Source organism: Prionailurus bengalensis, chromosome A3 (assembly GCF_016509475.1).
Source record: "Prionailurus bengalensis isolate Pbe53 chromosome A3, Fcat_Pben_1.1_paternal_pri, whole genome shotgun sequence".
NCBI classification, from domain to species: domain Eukaryota; kingdom Metazoa; phylum Chordata; class Mammalia; order Carnivora; family Felidae; genus Prionailurus; species Prionailurus bengalensis.
Genome location: NC_057354.1, coordinates 35,495,976 through 35,516,945, shown reverse-complemented (window position 1 = coordinate 35,516,945; position 20,970 = coordinate 35,495,976). Strand labels below are relative to the sequence as shown.

General features: G+C 42.7%; 1 protein-coding gene across 2 annotated transcripts in view; it reads left to right on the top strand.

The window, feature by feature from the left end:
* Positions 1-20,970, top strand: part of PAK5 (p21 (RAC1) activated kinase 5) — a 299,753-nt gene that overhangs the window by 253,671 nt on the left and 25,112 nt on the right. For both annotated transcript variants that reach the window (XM_043602881.1, XM_043602882.1), the window contains 2 exons: positions 14,386-14,877; positions 17,498-17,631. In XM_043602881.1, the coding sequence (XP_043458816.1) occupies positions 14,386-14,877; positions 17,498-17,631 (626 nt within the window). The remainder of the gene's footprint in view (positions 1-14,385; positions 14,878-17,497; positions 17,632-20,970) is intronic.

Below are 20,970 nucleotides of genomic sequence, written 5' to 3'. Positions count from 1 at the left end.
TGCAAAACAAGGACAAAATCCAGGTCTGGTGTGTTTCCTAGTCCCATATTCTTCCCCTTATGAGGGCATAGGTGATTTCAGGGGATTAATTGCATTTGCCACTAAAACCCATGAGGGGCCCCAGTGGCCGCCAGAAGTCTCAGCTAGGTAGAGGAGTAGGAAGAGGATGGAGGGAAGGGATAATTTGCTTCATTCCTTGCTGGGTCCTTCTTCTTGCAGACTTCCAATTATAAAGCAAAGCAGACCTACTCTGAAATCTGGTTTTGTTAAACCCAGAAACAGTGTAAGAAACAATGCAGAAAACTATTGTGGCTCAGAAAAGATGTATCTGTAACAGAAATAATGAGGAAACTGTTGTGGCTCAGGAAAAAAAAAAGACAACATATTCACACTTGGGAACTTCTACCAAGAGTTTTTCAGCCCTTATAATCAAGGGCTCTGAAGGAGCAAGCTGCTGTTCCATGTCACACGGGACCCACGAGAAATTCACGGGCAGGTTTTGTGGGAGGGTAGGTGGTGGGAGGCATGTTAGTAATTAAAACGTTTACTTGATTAAAAATATAACATCTCTCTAAAAAGACTTCGGTGCCTGTGTCTTTAGAACTGTACTCTTAAAAATCTACCAATCACATTTGGATTTCCTGCTGAGGGAAGAAATAGAGATCACGACTCAGATAATTTGGCTTTGCTTTATGGGAAGTCCTAGAGGCTAGTGGGTAATGTTCATATCTCAAATAATAAGAGAAAGGATAAAATTTGTGTGGGTTTCCAGATAGAGCAAATATGAGGAGGAAAGTTGTGTGTATGTGAGACAGAGAGAGAGAGAGAGAGAGAGAGAGAGAGAGAGAGACCAGTTTTACATTTTGGCCTAAAGGAGGAAAAATACTAACATTAACTCACAGAAATAACTCCTCCAGTGTTATCTGCCTACCTAATTTTCCTGTTGACATGACAGGAATCAAGGATGTTACAAATCTATAGAAATAGCATCTGTCTCCCTACTTTTGAATGTTTTTGGCTGCCACAAGGCAGATGAAACCTTGGGGGGTAAATAAAGCCAAAAAAAAAAAAACCGTTCATACTACACAACTATAAAAACAGCTTGAGGGGAGCCTGGGTGGCTCAGTCGGTTAAATATCTAACTTCGGCTCAGGTCATAATCTCACGGTTTGTGAGTCCGAGCCCCGCGTTGGGCTCTGTGCTGACAGCTCAGAGCCTGGAGCCTGCTTCAGATTCTGTATCTCTCCATCTCTCGGCCCCTCCCCTGCTCATGCTCTGTGTCTCTCTGTCTCTCAATAATAAATAAACGTTAAAAAAAATTAAAAAAAAAAAAGAAAAAAAGCTTGATGTGGAGGGAGAATGCCCTCCACCCTCCCCTACAGACAAGTCTGCTTTACAGGGAGGGAAACTGACTGAAGGTATTGTCACCATGCCTCTGATTTTGCTCATTCCCGGGCTCTCCAGGGAGCAGGCAGCTGCCAGCTCGCGTGTATCAGTGCTGACCCAGCAATCCGTTTCTTGCTCTGGCTCCAGCCTCTGAGAAGCCCCTGGTGTAATCACACTTCTGCCAGTTCACTAAGCACTTGCCGTGTGCCAGACACATGTGTTGCCTTGTTGAGCCTCACAGTCCCGGAAGACAGCAATTCTTGCCTGCTTTGTACATATGAGGAAACTGGGGCTCTGAGAGGCTCGGTAATAGCCAGGTCAGCTCATAGCCAAGCTGGGATCCAGCTGTCCGGGCTCGGCCCCTTTGCTAGACCTTGGATATATCCCCACTGGCACAGGAATTCTGCAGGCACCAAGCCTTCAACCTGCCTCCTTCCAAGCTCCTTTGAATACCTTTAACAGTGAAGTGCCCTAGGGTTGTACGGTACTGTCCCACTCAGGAGCAGGGTTTCTCAGCCTCAACACTGTGGACATTCTGGGCCTGATAGTTCTTTGTTGCAGGGGAGGAGCTGTCACTGTAAGATGATTAACAGCATCCCTGGCTTCTACCACTAAGTGCCAGTGGCATCTCTTCCTGTAACATCCAGAATATTTCCAGACACTGTCAAATGACCTCTGGGGCAGCAGGGAGGAAAATCAGTCCCAGCTGAGAAGCACAGTTCAAGGCTAACTATTTGTCAAGTACCTTTTGGCATTCAAGGGTGTAGGTTCTGGAGGTAGACTGCCTGGATTTGAGTCCTGACGTTACCACTTACAACTGGGTGAGTAAATTGCTTAACTCTACTTCCCTATCTATAAAATGGGGACAATCACGTTGTGTGAGGGTTATGTAAGTTAATAATTGCGGCAGCCTGGTTATGAATACACACATGTATCTGTATGTATAGCATACCAGATGGCAGCTGTGACATGAAGCCGAGGGTTACCTTATTCCAGGCACTGTGCCAAGCATTTTGCAAGCATTACCCCCATTGAGCCCTCATGACGATTCTGGAAGACTTCAGGATCATCTCCCTTTTACCCTGAGAAAGCTGAAAGACAGAGGCCAAGTCTTTATCGACTTCCCAAGGATATGAAGGTAAACAGCTGAGTCAGGATCCAAAATTAGGTCCATCTGACTCCAAAGTCGATATATTCCAGAACATTCCTGTTTCCACAGAAGAAAACTGAGGAGGAAAACGATGGATATGAGGCCTCAGGGCTCAGATATGCCACAGTCAGCCCTCACCTTGCTGGTGAGAAATGGGTGATGAGTCACAGACGGATTTGGGGTACATGGGAACTGTCCTTTATTCTCTCTGTAGGGTAGGGTAGGGTAGGGTGAAGTCCTCTGAGAAGCTCCTTAGTGTCACCCAGACTGATTTTGTGGCCAAAAAACTGGGATCACTGGTCAAAAAGAGGCATTAAGAGTAACAATCCCTGAGGGGCGCCTGGGTGGCTCAGTTGGTTAAGCATCCAACTTTGGCTCAGGTCATGATCTTGCAGTTCGACTCGTGTGTTCAAGCCCCATGTTGGGCTCTGTTCTGACAACTCCCAGTCTTGATCCTGGTTCAGATTCTGGTCTCCCTCTCTCTCTGCCCTACCCAGTGTGCGCTCTCTCTCTCTCTCTCTCTCTCTCTCTCTCTCTCTCTCTCTCTCTCTCTCTTTGTCTCTCTCTCTCTCTCTCTTTGTCTCCCTCTCTCAAAAATGAATAAATGTTTTAAAAATTAAAAAAAAAGTAATGATCCTTGAGACTCTCATATATACTCACTCTACCTTGAGTGATGGTGTTATTCTCTTTTATGAATGACAGTCCAGATGTTCTCACCCATTACAAAAGACATTTAAGAACACAAATTCTAAAATCCGATTCTCTGGATTTAAGCACTTACTGGCTTTATGATCTTGTCTGTGCCTCAGTTCGCTCATCTGTAGAGTGTTTCCATACCTACTTTGAACTTCTTCTACAGATTAAAAAAGATCAGTAAATGTAAAGGAGTTATCACATGGCAGGCACTCAGTGTTAACCCTTATTCCCTGGAATATTTTTGGTTGGAAAACATGTCTCCATATCTGCTAACACCAGCCATAGAAACATCCTCTCTGTGTAATCTGTTACATTTTTTTTTCAAAACCTGGGAACAAGTTCCATGTGACTTTGCCCTCACAGACTCATAAGTACTGATGCCCTCACCTTAGAGGTGCAGGTCACAGAAGGCCAGAGTAGCTATGTGCCTTCCTCAAGGCCCTGCGACTCCTGAGTGACGGAGCTAGCTGAAGGACCCCAATCCCGCCACCTTACCAATTGCTCTACTCTGTAGGATGGACATGAAATTCTCAGACTTCCCCATAGAGGCCAGATGTTAAGAGAGCAGAGTATTTAGCAGCATTTAAACAAGAATCATCATAGGTAACTACATCTCCAGTCATGATGGTTCTTGCCAGCCAACCCCTCCATGTTAACCGAAGCATCTGGTCTACACTGGGCAGCAAAGTGACCAGTGCTGCAATCCAGGACATCCCAAACAGATGACATATTAAGGAGTTCTGAGTGGAGAGAGAGGGTGCAAGAAAACTGGCATGATTCTCCAGATCTGGGGTCACCACTGCAATGGTTTTTCACTGCTCAGCTGTTCCTTTGCTTTACCTGGAAGGAAAAAGCTGAACTAGTGTGCTTCATCTTCCTGCATCAATAATTGAATGACTCACTGTTCTTTGTGACACACTAGTACACCGAGATTCTGCCAGGGTTCAGGAACAAAACTTCAGCTTCTTATCTGCTAAGGATTCCAGCTGAACACTTTCAGAGATCCTGTGGCAATGGGAATGCTGGTAAACTCTTATGAGCTGCAACAAAAATCAGAGGTCAAGGGAAGAGAGGGAAGGAAAGAGAGGTGCTAATCGCTTAATATAACAATGGGTATTATTTTGATTTTCTTCTTTACATATGGGCTCTTATAGGGTGTTGATTCCGGCTCATAAAACATCCAAAAAGGTGATTCAGAGCATCTCAGACACCTGTCCCTTTGGCAGGAAGACTATAGGGGTTGTTTGTATATGAATGGACATATCTTCCCATGAATATTCCTATGGTTCAAAGTAAATTATGAGTGAGATTGCCATTAGCAAATTAAAATGAAATTCATCTAACCTGGCAATATGTGTTCCGGCTGTCTTGGAGGCCCTGACATACTTGAACCATATTCTGCAGCAGGGAGCCAATCCCCAGAGGTGCAGACACCCCCTCCCCACCCCTGTAGCTGCAGGCGGTGGCCAGTGTCAGGTCTTAGTAATCTGCACTTGAACAGAAAATGCATTCTTTGTGTCTGGAGGAGCAAGGGGGCGGGGGCAGGGGGTGAGGGTTGAAGACACCAATTCAGAGGTGGAGGAAGAGCCTGAAATACCTGTATGCTTAAGCCTGCTGATCACAGATTTATTCACTTCCTTAAGCTTTCCCTACTTGTAGAGGTCATAAGCCACTTGTCCACACTGTCTCAGTGTGCATTTGCCATATATTTTGTAAGGCAGGGTAAAGCACGACTCTTCCTCCTTCATGTCATAAGAGGTGTAAGTTGCCTGCATGCCTAAATCCAGTATCATGGCGTGGGAGATCTCCTTGCAAAACACATATGGTGCATGGCTCCCTGCTACATGCAGTTTGGAAATCCAGCAAGTGTCTGACTATCCAGAAGGTAACCTACTTCCCAAGGCCCCTGCATCAGAACCTTAAGCAGACACCTTGATTCTTCAGGTTCCAAGTAGGACCTGCTCATGACCACTGCTCATTGGCGGTGATAGCATATGCTTGCTTCTCTTACCAAAATTGAATGGCAGCTCATATTGTGTGCTGTGTCCCTTCGTCATCTAGGCAGGGCAAATATGAAATAGGGCCATTTCATTTTGTAAATGGAAATAAGTAAATCGGAGGAAACTGACCATGGCTGGGCAATTGTCGAAGTCTTGCTTCAAGCAAGAGTTGTATTAGGGTGCAGTAACCTCCCCCCACCTGAGGGCAGATGGGGAATAGCTCCCATCAGTGCCATTCCTGCTCGTGGCAAGGAGAATTGGCGTGGCAGAGAACAACCAGAGGGATACATGAGAGTAAATACATATTCGAGTCACAGGATTTAATGAATCCCTTTCCCCTAATTGCCAGCTTCTAACATGTCCCTACAGAGAAAGCTAGTTACTGATTCTCCCTGGAATTCTTACGGGCAGTCATTCTCCTTTCCCAAAGCCGAGGCTGCTACTGCTACACTTCCCTTTGAGTCAAGGAAGGACAATTTCAGACGTCCTTTCCTTGTTCAGATGATAGAGGTCTGTGATTCACTTTTATCCCACATTTGATTTACGTAGAACAAACAACACCTAGTCTGGCTCTTTCATTTTTCAGAGGAGCAGTCTCTTTGCTTTATTGTACTCCGCAAAGGTGTATTGGAGCATCACACTCAGGCACTGGAACCAGCTGCCTCCCATCCCTTGTAGCTCTGTGGGAAGTGGAAAGAGACACTGTCCATCTTTCACTGAGCGTTCCGTAGTCCCCATTCTGCTGGCACAGACACACACACACACACACACACACACACACACACACCCAGTCCAGCACAACCTAGCCACAGCCTCCCTGTCACCAGTACAGAAGACCACGGTGAACATATAGATGCTGCCTCAGGACTTTTCTTCCCTTCTTTTCTTTCTCCCGCCCTCCCCCCACCAAACCTTTTTTTTTTTTCCAGCCTTGGCATAAAATGGTCAAATGATGTTCTACTGCAGAATTCAATTTCACAGTTCAGTTAGGTCCTTGATTACACTGCCAAATTCAGATTAATGTGCATTTAACGAACATGGATCAGGGGAATTCTGGCTGACAGCCAGCTGTAATCGGAGCAATTGATAGCTGTGTGGAGTTTTATGCCCATCCACCCCAGCGTACCACTAGTGAAATTGATTGATTAAATGAATTCATTGCTGTAATTATTTATAATTTTGATACATCGCAAGCCTGTGTCTGACCCTATCCTTGGAGACGTTGTGCTCATTGTTGAAGGGTAGTCCAGCTGAGTTGTTAGCCCTGGATTATTTATGCCCTTATAATATAGCCTTTTGTTTGTTTTGTGCCCTTATGTTTTGATTGAGTTTGAATAGAGACATGAAAGGGCACAGTTCTTTAAGAATTAATTTGTGTGGTATACTTGAAGGCAACTAAAAAATGGAACCTAAACTACAAATGCATGTTATTAAGCATTTCAAAGAGGAAGCAAACCAAAACTGCATATAAGTTCTTTTAGTGTTTTTAAAGAATCCCGTAGAGAGAATTCCTTTTCAGAACGTATTCAATTTTCAATGATAATTACTGGTCTCATAGCACTGCAGCTAAGCACTTTGGCAGGTTCGGTGATAATTTGCAAAATGGTCTAGTCTGCTCTTATTACATCTTGCCATTTGGAAGTCCCCCCTTTAAAAGTATGTGGACCATGGTCTCATTTCTATGAAGTTACTCTTTCACAAAATCCCAGGACCATTCTCTCAGGAGAGGTGGGAAGAAAGCCTTTCTGGTGTTGTTTTCCACCCCTGCTTCTAGTCCTGTGCCCTTGCAATGTCTTCAGAGGTGAACCACTTACATAGATGTTTTGGAAAGGTACATTGGATTTGCTTGTTAAATATCTGTACTTTTCGTTGGCCTGCTTCTACTGCATTGTGGTTTCACTAAATGATTAAAATCTATATCCGTCTCAAGATACTACACTCTGAATGTACTTTTTTTTCCTAGAATATATATTTGTAGATCAGTTGTGGAAAAGATCACACAGGTCAAGCTTTACTCCTTTGAAAGCCTTGCTTACATGCACAAACGTGTCTGTGCAAAACAATATACATGAACAAATTCATCAGATTTTTTCACCCACTTCCAAATATAGGGTATCATGGGAAAGATTATTTAGAGTGAGACAATGAAATAATTAGAGCAGTTTACGGGCCATGTAAGAGGGCCACGAGGGCTTGTTACAGAAGAAAGCTTGGGCTTGCTTTCTTCTTAGCAAAAGAAAGGACATTACTATAGGTGAACACTAAGTTCTGGTCTGGCCAACGCAATAATGAAAGTGATGAGTTCTGTACATAGATGATCAGCTCCTTTTGCTGTGATGGTTATTTCTTTGCTGTGTATTTTGAGCTGATTTCTCTAAGCCAACACTTCAAAAAAAAAAACTTAATTTATCTTCACCTCCCTCACCACCCCAGGTATTATCATTCATCATTTTCTGGCCCTTGTATTTCTAGCATTCTGCTCCTGGCCTCCCAGACATCTGAGCCCTTGGTGAAACACTTTAACCATGCTTTTGCTCTGTAGTTGTCTTTCCACACCATGCCCACCTCTGCTCTGACCATGTCTACCTTTTTATCACTGAAGGGTATCTCTGACAACATATCAAAGGCCCAAGTTCTAAAGTGACATTATCTGAATTTGAATCCCACCTCTACTTTTTTTATTTTAATGTTTGTTTATTTTTGAAAGACAGAGAGAGAAGAGAGAGTAGGGGAGGGGCAAGGAGAGAGGGAGACACAGAATCCGAAGCAGGCTCCAGGCTCTGAGCTATCGGCACAGAGCCCTACACAGGGCTTGAACTCACAAACCGCAAGATTGTGACCTGAGCCAACGTCAGACACTTAACGGACTAAGCCACCCAGGCGCCCCAATCAACTCTACTTCTAAATAGCTTTCAGACCTTTGCATAAGCTGCTTGAACTCACTGTGTTTCAGTCTCCTTATCTGTAAAATGGAACAATTATGGGGCCTATCTCATTGTGTAACCTGAGGTTTAAATGCATCCATGTATATAAAGTGTTTAAAACAGTCCCTGGCATATGGAAACCACTCAGCAAATGTCAATTATTATTATTAACATTTATATGTATCACTCCTACAGGGATAGACTTCTAAAAGAACAGTTGGTTAATGGAAGGGGCTCTGCTTTGGCTCCCATTAACATGCCCCTGCATTCTTTCAAGGAGTGAGTGTCTCAGCCTTGATTACACAGAGCGGGGAGGTGACAAGTAATGGTAGAAATGTCAAGACAGGCAAGAATGCAGGCCTGTAGTGCCAATGTGCCTAGCACCTGGGGCATCTAGACATCCTCCCCCTTGGAGTGAAAGACTGACCTGAGCAGAAGAAGAACTGGGTTGTGCAATCCTCTTGAGGGAATGGAGGGCCATTTGCCTTGGATGGCTAGTGGCGGGGGTTGGGGGAGTAGTTTCACCTCCCTGAGGCTCCATTTTATCCACAATAAAATGGGATAAATTTCCCCTTTCTTGAGTCTCAGAGTGAAAAAGAATGAGGCTGGCACAAATAGGCCAGCAATACCATCATGGAACCCACAGTTGGGTGGGTTAATGACCCAACTGAAGGCTATAGGTCAGCAACATGGTGGCCCTGAGCCAGGACATTCACTTCTCCTTCCCAAAGTCAGCTGTTTGTCTGTCATCTTCTCCTTGAACCGATGGAAACCTGGAGGGAGGACCACATGTTCTCTCCCTGGAAGCAGTCAATTCTCCTTCTACAGGTACACCTCGAGTTTCGTTCAAAAATTGTTTCTTGTGAGAGTGGTTGCTCCTCACCCATCACTTTTTTTTTTTTTGAGTCTGTGCCTCTTACCGGCAGGCATGAAAAACAGTAGCACGGTTTAGTCTCAAAGACCTAATTTCAAAGATCTTTAGCTCCCGGCGAACAACTCAGCCTTCCCTCTCTGACTGGAAATGGCCCCATTCGTGTGGGCAGGCCTCCTTTTCTTTATGCCACACGTTGGCTGCTAAGAGTAGACTCGGATAATGCTGTTGACAGTCGGTAAAGGAGAGAAGTGGCCTGATGTGGTACGGAGTAGTGTTTGCGATTCCTACTGGATTTTTATTTTTAATATATCTTCAGAGATCAGTTACACATGCTTGTGGGGAATGAATTCAATTTCGCTTAGAGTACAGGAGCCAGGCCTGCACGGAAGACACCGCGGGATGAGGCCATGTGATAGTTCCCAGGACATACTTTCAAAAATAAAAGTCATAGACCCCGCTTCCCCTCACATGCTGGCCTTGTAATTAGCCTGGGCCTGGCTAATCTCAAACTTAATTTAAGGGAAGAACCCAGTTGTTTAATTCACACTGACATTTTATTCCCCCTCCCCACATCACAGAAACAAACCAGTTTTCCCTGAGTATAGCACAAATTCAGCATGATTTCAAATACAGCATCTTAATTATAATACAGTATTCAGTAGATTATAATTAAAACCATCTTTGCTGATTGTTTTGAGGATACATTATACATTAGTATAGGAATACATATGCTACCAGTATATTATATTCAATAAGTGCTAGCTGGGCTTTTAAAAAAATATTTTACTATTTCTTTTCTCTTGCATTCCCACTATGCTAAGGACTTTCTATAATGATACCAGCATGTAGAGTATATTGGCCAGTCACTATTCAAATCCTTTGATGTGCATTCAGTCCTTCAGAGCTCACAATGACCTAAAGAGGTAGTTACTATTGTCACAATTCCCATTTTACCGATGAGAAAACTGGGGTGCAGAAGTTTAAATAACTTGCCCCATGTCACACAATGTGTAAATGGCAGAAAACATTTTTGAACCCAGAGCCTGTTTTCTTAGACATTAGGTTGCTCTAGGTTTAGCCTCATCAAAACCCGTGAGGGAGGTATTTATGATCCCCATTTTACAGATGAGAAAACTGAGGCTCAGAGAGGCTTAGCGATTTGACTAAAGCCATCAGAGTCAGAATTGAACCCTAAGTATGTCCCTCAAAAGCATGTGTTCTCTTGCTGAACAGCCAGGATGGGGCCCTGGCTTCACAGTACCCTTGTTCCTGCTGGGTGGTGCAAGGCTGCCTGAGTGGTGAACTCACCTGAGTAGATTCTGGTGTTTTCATGACTAGGAAAGACTTCACTGCTGGATGTGCACAGGCCAGCACTGTCATCTGGGAGCCAATTAACAGTGCAAAAGAAGTGAGAATGGTGCCATGGTAGGAATTTTAAGGAGCCAACTGTGTTCAACTCTTGCTGCCAGACTTCTGGAATAGGTGTGTGATGATGTGTGATGAGGCAGGAGCTTGGAACACCTGCTGTCTTCCAGGTGACCACCATATTGCCAGATCCAATGACCAATATGCCCCATCCTACTTCAGTTCTCCATGGCATTTGACATGCTTCATTACTTCTTCCTTTTTGAAATGTTTTCGTACCTTGACTCAGGACCACCTAGTCCCTTACTTTCTCTCCTACATTATTGGCTACTTCTTCTACGCTCCTTTATGCAACATCTTCCTGCCTTTTCTGGCCTCTGAATGTTGGGGTCCTTGGATTTTCTCTTACACATACAACATCATGGCTTTAATACCAACTAAACGCCAGTGATGCTCAGATGCATGTCTTAGCTTCATCTCTTTCCTAGACGCAAAGCATGTCTAAGTCACCTAAGCAACATCTCTGCGTAGATGCTTGATGGTTCTCCCAAACTTAACGCAGCCATGCTGGAATTCTTTGTTTCCCCTATGTAATAATTAGCTCTTGCCGTGTAACAGATTATTCTAAAACTTAATGATGTAAAAAAATAATAAACATTTATTACTATTTATTTATTACCTCACACCATTTCTTTGGGTCACTTCTCTGTGACTTACTTACTAAGCTGGATGATTCTGGCCTTGAGATTCTCATGAGGTTGCAGTCAAGATGTCAGCCAGGTCTAGTCATCTGAAAGCTTGACTAGGACCAGACGATCACTTCTAGGATGGCTCATATGGCTGTTGGTGGAAGACCTCAGTTTCTGACTCTTGGCAAGAGACCTTGCACTTGGACCTCTCTATTGAATTCCTCAAGACATGGCAGCAAGAGAAAACCAGGACAGGTATCCAAGAGAGAAGGCAGAGGAGCCACAATATCTTTTTTGGTCATGGAAGGCACTTGCTATCACTTCCACCATATTCTTTTGGCCAGACAGATGAGCCTGCTACAGTGTAGGAGGGGACTACCCCAACTACAATAGCCAATCTAATCTCAACTCACACGGACCACAATAAGCTAACAGGCATTCCTGTTTCCTCTTTTGCCACAAAGGTCTTTTCTGCTCCAGCGTGCAGATCAGGATCAACATCAAGCTCATGTTTCTCTTCTCAGCAACCTTCAATGATTCCCATCTTACTCAGAGTGACAGCCAGTGCCCTTGCCATGGTGTACATGATCCCCTCCTAGCTGCTTTTCTGGCCATCTTTCCAAAATGACTCCCCTGCACTCTAGAAGAACCTCTGTGCTGTTCCTCAAGCCTGTATTTTCTTAGAATTCTGTGTGTGCTGTGCCCTCTCCCCAGACTAAACCTCCCCACATAGACATTGGGCCTATTTCTTCATGTCAGCCAGGTTACTGCTCAAATGGCACCACCTCAGAGAGGCCTTCCTTGGTCATTACATCCAAGATGGCATCTCATTAGTCTCAAGCCCCTTGCTTTGTTTTATTTTCTTCATGTCTTTATTAATACTGGACTGCATACTGTATATTTATTGGTTTTCTTGTTTATTACCTGTCTCCTCTAGAATGTAAACCCCAAGAGGGCAGAAATACCATCCATTTTTATTATTGTTGGACCTTCCCATGGCACCTAAAATGGTGCCTAGCACCTGACAGTTGCTCAAAGATTAATCAGTGGGCTTCATGAATGTACTACATGGGAGCAATGAATTTATTTGGAAAGGTACTACCAGTAGAACTTCCTGCAGTGGTGAAAATGTTGTATATCCATGCTGTCCAATGTGTGGCTATTGGACACTTAAAATGTATCTGAATAATGTAACTGAGGAACTGAATTTTTTATTTTAATTTTTTTTGTTGATTTCAATTAAGTAGTTACATGTAGCCAGTATCCATATATTAGAGTAGATATAGATCCTTGAGATAGATGGGGGGTGGGGGCATATACGTGTCATTTCCTGTACATCCCAGTAGAGTGGTAGAGATTTCCTAGGGTGCTGTGTTAGTATAATCAAAAATCTTTTTGGAGAGCTTTCTGTGTACCCAGCACTGTGTTGTCATCAGAATATTATATATGAGTGCATTGATCAATTAGTGCATTCTATCCTGAGCAAGGAGGCGAATGTGGCATGATGTGGTATATTCATGACCTCAGCCATTCCAGGGTTGGTCAAAGATCCTTCCTGATACCTCTCAGGGAGCAATTGCTGGCTGTACATCAAGTATCATATAAACCCCTCAATGACTTCCCCTACCCTTGTTCTGTCTTCCCTCCCTATATTCCTCTGTTGAGTTCCCTCAATCCATCCTTAATTACCAGAGTAAAGTGTTCTCTGCCAGAATGGATGACCAAATTTCCTTTCACACATACAGCCCTGCAAATTTTGGCTGCTCTCAATTATATTTCTACATATTTGATGAGAGCATTGTACTTACCTTATGGTCCATACTGAAAAGCTGCTTAGCACAGGGAACCATATTTTTCCTTTTACATATATCTGCTAGGTTATATGTGTGGATAGTACATTCCCCCCTCCAGTAGATGGGTTCAAAAGCATGGACAAAGGCCTTCTATCCCTATCTCATTGAAGACTAACACCCGTTAATGACAAATGGGATCTTATATTCCCAAAAAAGAAAACAAGGCCTAAATACACATTGGATAAGGCACATTTTAACTAAAACTCTCTGTGTGGTTCAGATGAGGGGGGAGAAAGCCCTCTCCTAGGAGCAGTGGGTACAGTTGTTGCCCAGCCATATCCCTTCATCACCTATTGCTTCTGTCTGCCAACACTGCTTTCCTTTGTCTAAAGCTGTAGTTCTCAGCCAAGAACAATTTTACCCATATTCTGGGGATATTTGAAAACATCTCAAGAAATTTTTGCTGGTAATGACTGGCAGAAGAGGCTGCTCCTGGCATCTAGTGGGTAAAGGCCAGGGATGCTGCTAAACATCCTGCAATATCCAGGGCAGTCGCCCACACAGTTATCTGGACCCCAAAATCAATAGTACCAAAATGAGAAATTCTGGTTCTAAGAGCTTTCTCTACCCACTGGAGCCTACCCAGCCCAGAACATGGCAGGCCAGAAGTGCCAGGAAACTAATATCCATGGAAGCAGATGTTAAACAGTGTTTTAAAGGGAGCTGGTGCATAAATATTCCAGCTCTCTGTCCCTCAGATGGGATAACTTCCAGATACATGCTTAATATAGTCTCTGAGGATGCAGAGTTACCTAGTGGTATTAGGTTCCCTGTTTCATTGGTAACTTGCTGTGCCTGTTAGGGTTCACTAGAGAAACAGAACCAGTAGGGGTGTGTGTGTGTGTGTGTGTGTGTGTGTGTGTGCGCACGTGCGCACACACACACACACACAGAGAAAATGAGTCCTCTGTGGATGACCTTAGTCTTTTCACTTAAAGCCTTCAACTGATTGGATGCAGCCCACCCACTTTATGGAGGGCAGTCTGCTTTGCTCAAAATCTACTCATTTAAATGTCAATGACATCTAAAAAATACCTTCACAGTAATATCTAGACTAGTTTTTGACTAAACAACCAGATGCCGTGGCCTAGCCAAGTTAACTCATAAAATTAACCATCATAGTCTATGACTCACCCTTTATTGGTTTTCCCCTTCCTTGTCTCACTTCATAACTCCTGGGATCACCTCTCACCATTTATATTCAAATCCAGGTCTCATAGTCTGCTTCTGGGGATTTTAGTAGGGAAAGGGGAAGAAAGAGGCTGGATGGGGGTAGAGGGTAGGTAAATGGTGGAAGCAGGGACAACCTGGGACCTCACAAGGTATGTGTCATCCACGACCATGTTGTATAATGGCACTCTTCATTCAGGCCAACTGTGGGTTGGCTCACTGACTGCGGCATTCAGATCTAGCATGTGAATATTTTCCATCCGTGTCTGTCTTCCCAGGTGGATTACGATCGAGCACAGATGGTCCTCAGCCCTCCGCTGTCAGGGTCTGACACCTACCCCAGGGGGCCCGCCAAACTACCTCAAAGTCAAAGCAAAGCAGGCTACTCCTCAAGCAGCCACCAGTACCCATCTGGGTACCACAAAGCCACCCTCTACCACCACCCCTCCCTGCAGACCAGTTCACAGTACATCTCCACAGCTTCTTATCTGAGCTCTCTGAGTATCTCATCCAGTACCTACCCCCCACCCAGCTGGGGCTCCTCTTCAGACCAGCAGCCCTCCAGGGTGTCCCATGAACAGTTTCGGGCTGCTCTGCAGCTGGTGGTCAGCCCCGGAGACCCCAGAGAATACTTGGACAACTTTATCAAAATCGGAGAAGGGTCAACCGGCATTGTGTGCATCGCAACTGAGAAACACACAGGGAAACAAGTTGCAGTGAAGAAAATGGACCTCCGCAAGCAACAGAGACGAGAACTCCTCTTTAATGAGGTATGTGGTGTGTTCAGATCATTATTTCTCTCCTATGTAACATTTATTTCCCGTGCAAAAATATTACACATACAGTGTAGGATACTAGAAAGCAATGAAAATATAAATACAAAAATAGTGCCCCCATAATCCTTCTGGTCTTTTTCTATGCATGTATGGCTGCTACATTTACAAAGTACTTCATGTGAATCAGCCACTATGCTAAGCACTGATATGGCCTGATTTGCACAACAACCCTATGAGACCGACGTTATTGCTATAGCAACAAGGAAACCTGGACTCAGGTTAAGTGACTAGCCCAGGGTCATAGAGCAGGTCAATGATAGATCTGGGATTTGAATTCTAGCAGATTCCAAAGTCTCATGCTACACTGTCTATGTAGATGTATATATACATTTTACACATGGTGGTGATACCATGTATATACCCTTTATAGCCATTTTCTTAAAATCTCAATAAACAGGGACATCTGCGTGGCTCAGTCGGTTGTGTCTGACTTTGGCTCAGGCCATGATCTCATGGTTCATGAGTTCAAGCCCCATATCAGGCTCTGTGCTGGACAGCTCTGTCTCCATCTCTCAGTCTCTCTCTCTCTCTCTCTCTCTCTCTCAAAAATAGACATTAAATTTTTTGTTAATTAAAGATTTAAAAAATAATCTCAATAAACAGAGGTCAGCTTAGTGACAGATTATCACTCTTTGGGAAATTTAAGGTATGTTTTCCTAACTATAGTAATAATGAATTCTTCCTGTGGAAAATACAGAAAATGTCCCATAATCTCACAACCAAGAAATAGCTACTTTAATATTTCAATATTTCTATATTTTTTCTCTTTAGAGAAAGTAATATAAAGTATTGACTTACAGAAAGTTTGTAACAATGAGGGCCCTCACTGATATAGTCTTATGTCATCCTTACCAGCACTGGATACTGTCATGTGATCTCTGTTAATCTGATAGAGATAAATAAATCTTCTTGCTTTAATTAACACTATTATTACTAGTGAGGCTGAATTTATCTTTATGTGTTAATAGGCCATTTTTATTTCTTCATTAAACCATATGTCCTTTGCACAGTCTTCAATTAGGGTGGTAGCATTTGTCTTATTGATAAGTAAGAACTATTGATATGTTAAGGAATTAACCTTTTTCTATGTGTTTGTTTCAAATATTTTCCACTTCTTCATCCCCCTTTTACACTTGAGAGCTCTAAAATGCACAGAGGTGGAAAAACATGAGTTCCTGTGTCTAAGGACACAAAATGTTCTGTAGTAATATTCATCGATTGATTTTATGAGAGCTTAGGGAAGAGAGATAAGCTTTTGTGGATGGAAAATTTAAGTCTTAAAGATAGCAAGTCAGGATTCCAATGTTAGATAATATGTCAGTCTCTAGCAAAGGATATACCACCCATATCACCTAACAGACATTATAAAAACACAATCACATGTGACTTTGGATTCCTCTTCTATGGAGGCTCATGTGAGGCCATCAGTGGCCTCCACATGTCTTTGGCCTCCACATGTCTTCAGCCCCCATGGGTTCATGTTTTCCTGTGTTCCACATTTCATAGAGAACACCAGGTGGGTGGGCTTCAGTTTGTCACTTCCACAATGCTGATTTCTGGAACTTATTTCCAAATCACAGTGCTAGAGCAGACAGAGCAATATAACATAGATAACTTTGTAATTTATTATTCAGCACTAATTCTGAAAATGTCACCAGAAGCAGCCACAGGGCAGCAATTCTTGGACACTCTCCCCAGTAAGCAAGTTCAAGTTAGCCTTTTATTTTTTTTTATTTTTTTTTTTTATTTTTTTTTCAACGTTTATTTATTTTTGGGACAGAGAGAGACAGAGCATGAACGGGGGAGGGGCAGAGAGAGAGGGAGACACAGAATCGGAAATGGGCTCCAGGCTCTGAGCCATCAGCCCAAAGCCTGACGCGGGGCTCGAACTCCCGGACCGCGAGATCGTGACCTGGCTGAAGTAGGACGCTTAACCGACTGCGCCACCCAGGCGCCCCCAAGTTAGCCTTTTATATGCCTGAGTCATATTTGCTTTTACCCTCAAGACCTGTCATTAGTATTTAGCCCAAACCTCTCTCACACTCAACCCAGATCTTCTCCCAAGATGTTAAGTTAGCCTCATGTGGCCCCACACCTACTGTTTACTTCATTCACTTGTGAGACCTACTTATCATTCACTCATTTATAATTTAGAGTTGGTGATGCTTTTGCCAGGTTAACCAATAGTAGAGTAGTCTGAAGGAGACTCTTAGAATCCTGTCCCCCCTGTTAATAGCCTCCCCCCAGAACAGTCAACAAAACTCCCTCTTATGAGTACAAATCTTGCCAGGGTTCTGCCTGTTTCACTCTTATTATCCCCAAACCCAGTGCCTGGGTGCTCTGCCATTTTCTCTGAATTTACTAACTTGATTCCTTTCTATTGCTACTAGCTACCTTCAATGCTGTCTTTTTGTCTATAGTAGACTCCTGAATAAATCTCCCCCCAAATCAGTATTTCTTAATCAATTGTACTCACAGCACAGATGTGGCCACAAGAGAACAGAAAGCCAAATTTCACCGTCACAAGTCAAAAAGCATCTTTCCATTTGCCCAGGTTGTGATAATGCGGGATTACCACCATGACAACGTGGTTGACATGTATAACAGCTACCTTGTTGGCGACGAGCTCTGGGTGGTCATGGAATTTCTAGAAGGCGGTGCCTTGACAGACATTGTCACTCATACCAGGTATGTCTCTTCATTATCCAGACAAAAAATTCCAAGTGCTTATTATCTACTCCAGGGTAAGTCTTCAATGGCTATCTCTATGAACTCTATAAATTGTGAGCCCTTGGAAGTCAGGGAATAGGGTGACCCTTTTTATTTATGTTCCCTAAGTGCCTATTGTAATATCATGTATGTAGTTCATTCATTCAATTAACATTCTATTCTCCTTGCGCTCCAGAAATTCATTAATACCCAATGATTTAAAATCAGAAAGCTGCTGAGAATGGGCTTTGGTGCCAAATAATAGAATTTACCATTCCTACATATTTTTTTTAAAAAACTTAATTTTATTATGAGTTGCCATGCTATCGCTATGTGTTCATGCCACCAAAGGTACTTGGGTTAGGAGGAGGCAGGTGGGAAATTAGTCAGAGTTTTATGTCATAATAAGAAACCTACATAATAGAAATTCTTCAATTCTATTTTTAAATAGTCTTGCAAGTAACAATGGTTAATTGTCATTGTTACCTCTGCTCCTTGTTTCCCTGATGTATCAGTTGTGGTCATTTCATTAAGTGTTTATTGATCACCTTTGATGTGCCAAGCTGTTTCCTGAGTGCTGGGGATACAAAAATACAAAGGATTAAGTCTCAAAGATATTCCATCAAGGAAGTCACAGATTAGAAATAAATACATTATAATACCTGTGCAGAATTAGAAAGATGTATACAAGTAGCAAAGAAGAATACCTGAATATCTCTAACAGGGAGAGTAAAGAAAGATTCCCAATATAAGGTGATAACCAAGATGAGTTTTGAGAGATGCACAAGAGTTTTCTAGGAAGGCAAATAGGGGGAAAAGGGCTTTGAGGCAGAGTGTGTGCTAAGACAGTGTTCCTCAAATTTTAATGTGCATGCAAAGTGCCTGTGGGTCTTAGTAAAATGCAGATCTCGATTCAATAGGAAGGGGCATGATACTGTCTTCTAACAAGCTCCCAGATGACACCAATTCTCCTCATTCATGGACTGCCTTGGGGAAGCAAGGGACTAAGGAACAGACCTATTTTTTGAAAAAACACATTACATTTGGGAAACTTAAATTTGTTCTTGGTAGTAAATAAAACTCCAAAGTATTAGGGGATGATTTTAAAGAAGGAGAGGCATTGAATGTTAGCTGACGGTGCCTACATCATAAGTGAATCCAAATGAACAATAGGTGGGAAGCAAAATAGCAAGAAGGTATTGGGAGGCCCTGTGAGGGGTAGAATATGCTGCTGTTTCTCCACTAAAATCAAATGATGTGTCCATTGTGACCCCCTACAGCTCTGGGTCTGTAGTAGACTATGTAAAAACAAAAGAACATGAGGGAAGACACAGAACGTTTATCACCAACATTTCAGATGGCAGATCTCTGTTGGTATAGCCATTGGACACAACCACCCAAAAAATACATAAGATCATCTTAACTTGTAGAAAAAAAATATACTGAAGAAACCTAAGCATAAGGCAAATGTGACTTATGTCTAAATTAATAAGAATATGTCCAAAGGAGAGAACTTTTTTTTCTTGTCCTGGAGAGCTTCAGATAGCTATGCATGTCTCTCTAGAGCCCTCTCTTTGTCAAGGTGGGTGGGTTTTTTTTGTTTTTTTTTTTGTTTTTTGGGATTTTTTTTCAGTTTTTATTGTGTGTCAGTGGGATCCACTTAAGAGCTAGCCTCTCTGGAATCCATTATGTTCTCCTATTCTCTCCATCCAGTTTGTCAATAATATTCCATTGAAAGTGGAGTAGCTCCAGAGAGCAGGGAGAAGTTGTATGTCAAGGAACACTGAATATTTAGAACTTGAAATCCTTTTAATCCTGAATTTAGACTTTAATCCTTAAATCATTCAAAGAGTTTCCTATACAAGATATTCAATAAATGATTGAATGATTGACTGATTAGTTAAATATCTAACCCCTTGCTACTCAAAGTGTGGTCTGGAGAATCACAGCATAATATCACCTAGAGGCTTGTTAGAAATGCAGAATCTCAGGAATTTCCTATGCATGCCAAAGTTTTGGCCTTACCTAGCATCTTGTTAAATTACATCCTACTGATTTTTCTAGAAGGCAAAAGGAAGTGCCAAGCACTTCATACATTAACTCATGTAATCTTTCAAACCACACACCTCTTCAAAACAGAGCCAAGATTTGAGTTTGGAATTGACTACAGAACTGAGGCATCTTTATCCCAATTCAGGTTTCCTTCCTGCAAGAGTAGGAAAGCACAATCTTTCTACAGTGGATCCTGTACAAAAATTTCAAAGCCACTGAATTCAGAATCAGGAGCATTTGTCACATATGCCAGTTAAAGGTGATTTTTCAGTCAGTGATAGGGGCTCAGATTTGATTAATATTTGTTGTAGTTGACCTGTAAGTAATCTTTATGCCTGCTTCAAATAACTCGAATCCCATGGAATCCAAGAAGAATGAATTTTACTAGAGAAGGTGATTGTTGCTTTTGAATTATTTTTAAGGTATATTTGAGCTTATCCCTGCTGATGATGCTCTAGACCTCTGAGGGCTCTGCTGTGGGCAGATGGGAGAGTTGTCATCTGAAAACAATAAAGCGCAACAACTAGCCCACTCATACAAAACTGAGAACACAGAAGTTGTAGGTTTCCACTCTCCCAGACAAGACCATTTCTTCTTGCCTGCCTTTGTAACAGACTGATGCATTACTGGAAGAAGTCTCTTTGAAGAGAAGGGGTACCCATCCACTTTATATGCTCAACATTCTCCCAATTGGTCATCTCTTTGGATTTTACTTTGAATCCTAATTTTACTCAGGGTTTGCTGGCATCAACAAGACTGACACAAATTCAGGGTCATCCATTTCCTTGTCCTGCTGAGCTAAGAGTTACTCGGGATTATTTTTCAAGTCAGTCCTTAAATTTGGGCTCTGGTCAGTCACACCCTCTATCTCTCCTGACAGTGTTCTCTTTTTGTATGGCGGTTTGTTTTAGGAGCTCTTTCCACATTTGCTATCTGGTCTAGGCCTCACTTTGTGTGTGACAGGAAGGAAGTTTTATACCCAGATGAGTTAGGCAGATACCTCCCTGCGTCATTTTGAGGGTACCAAGAAGCCCCTGCTATTCAAATAATTCTTCCCACTTAGGTTCTTCAGTAGCTGAAAAGCCATTCATATGAGTTGCAATGTCAGCGTGATGCCATGGGGACAGTGGAAATGCATGGGTCTGAACTCAAAAACAAGTGGGGTTAGAATCATGGTCTGGTCAGTTTCTTAGCTGTGTGACACCTAACGCAGGTTACTTGACCTCAATCTCCTCTGAAACCAGAACCTTTCTTCGGAAGGGTGCA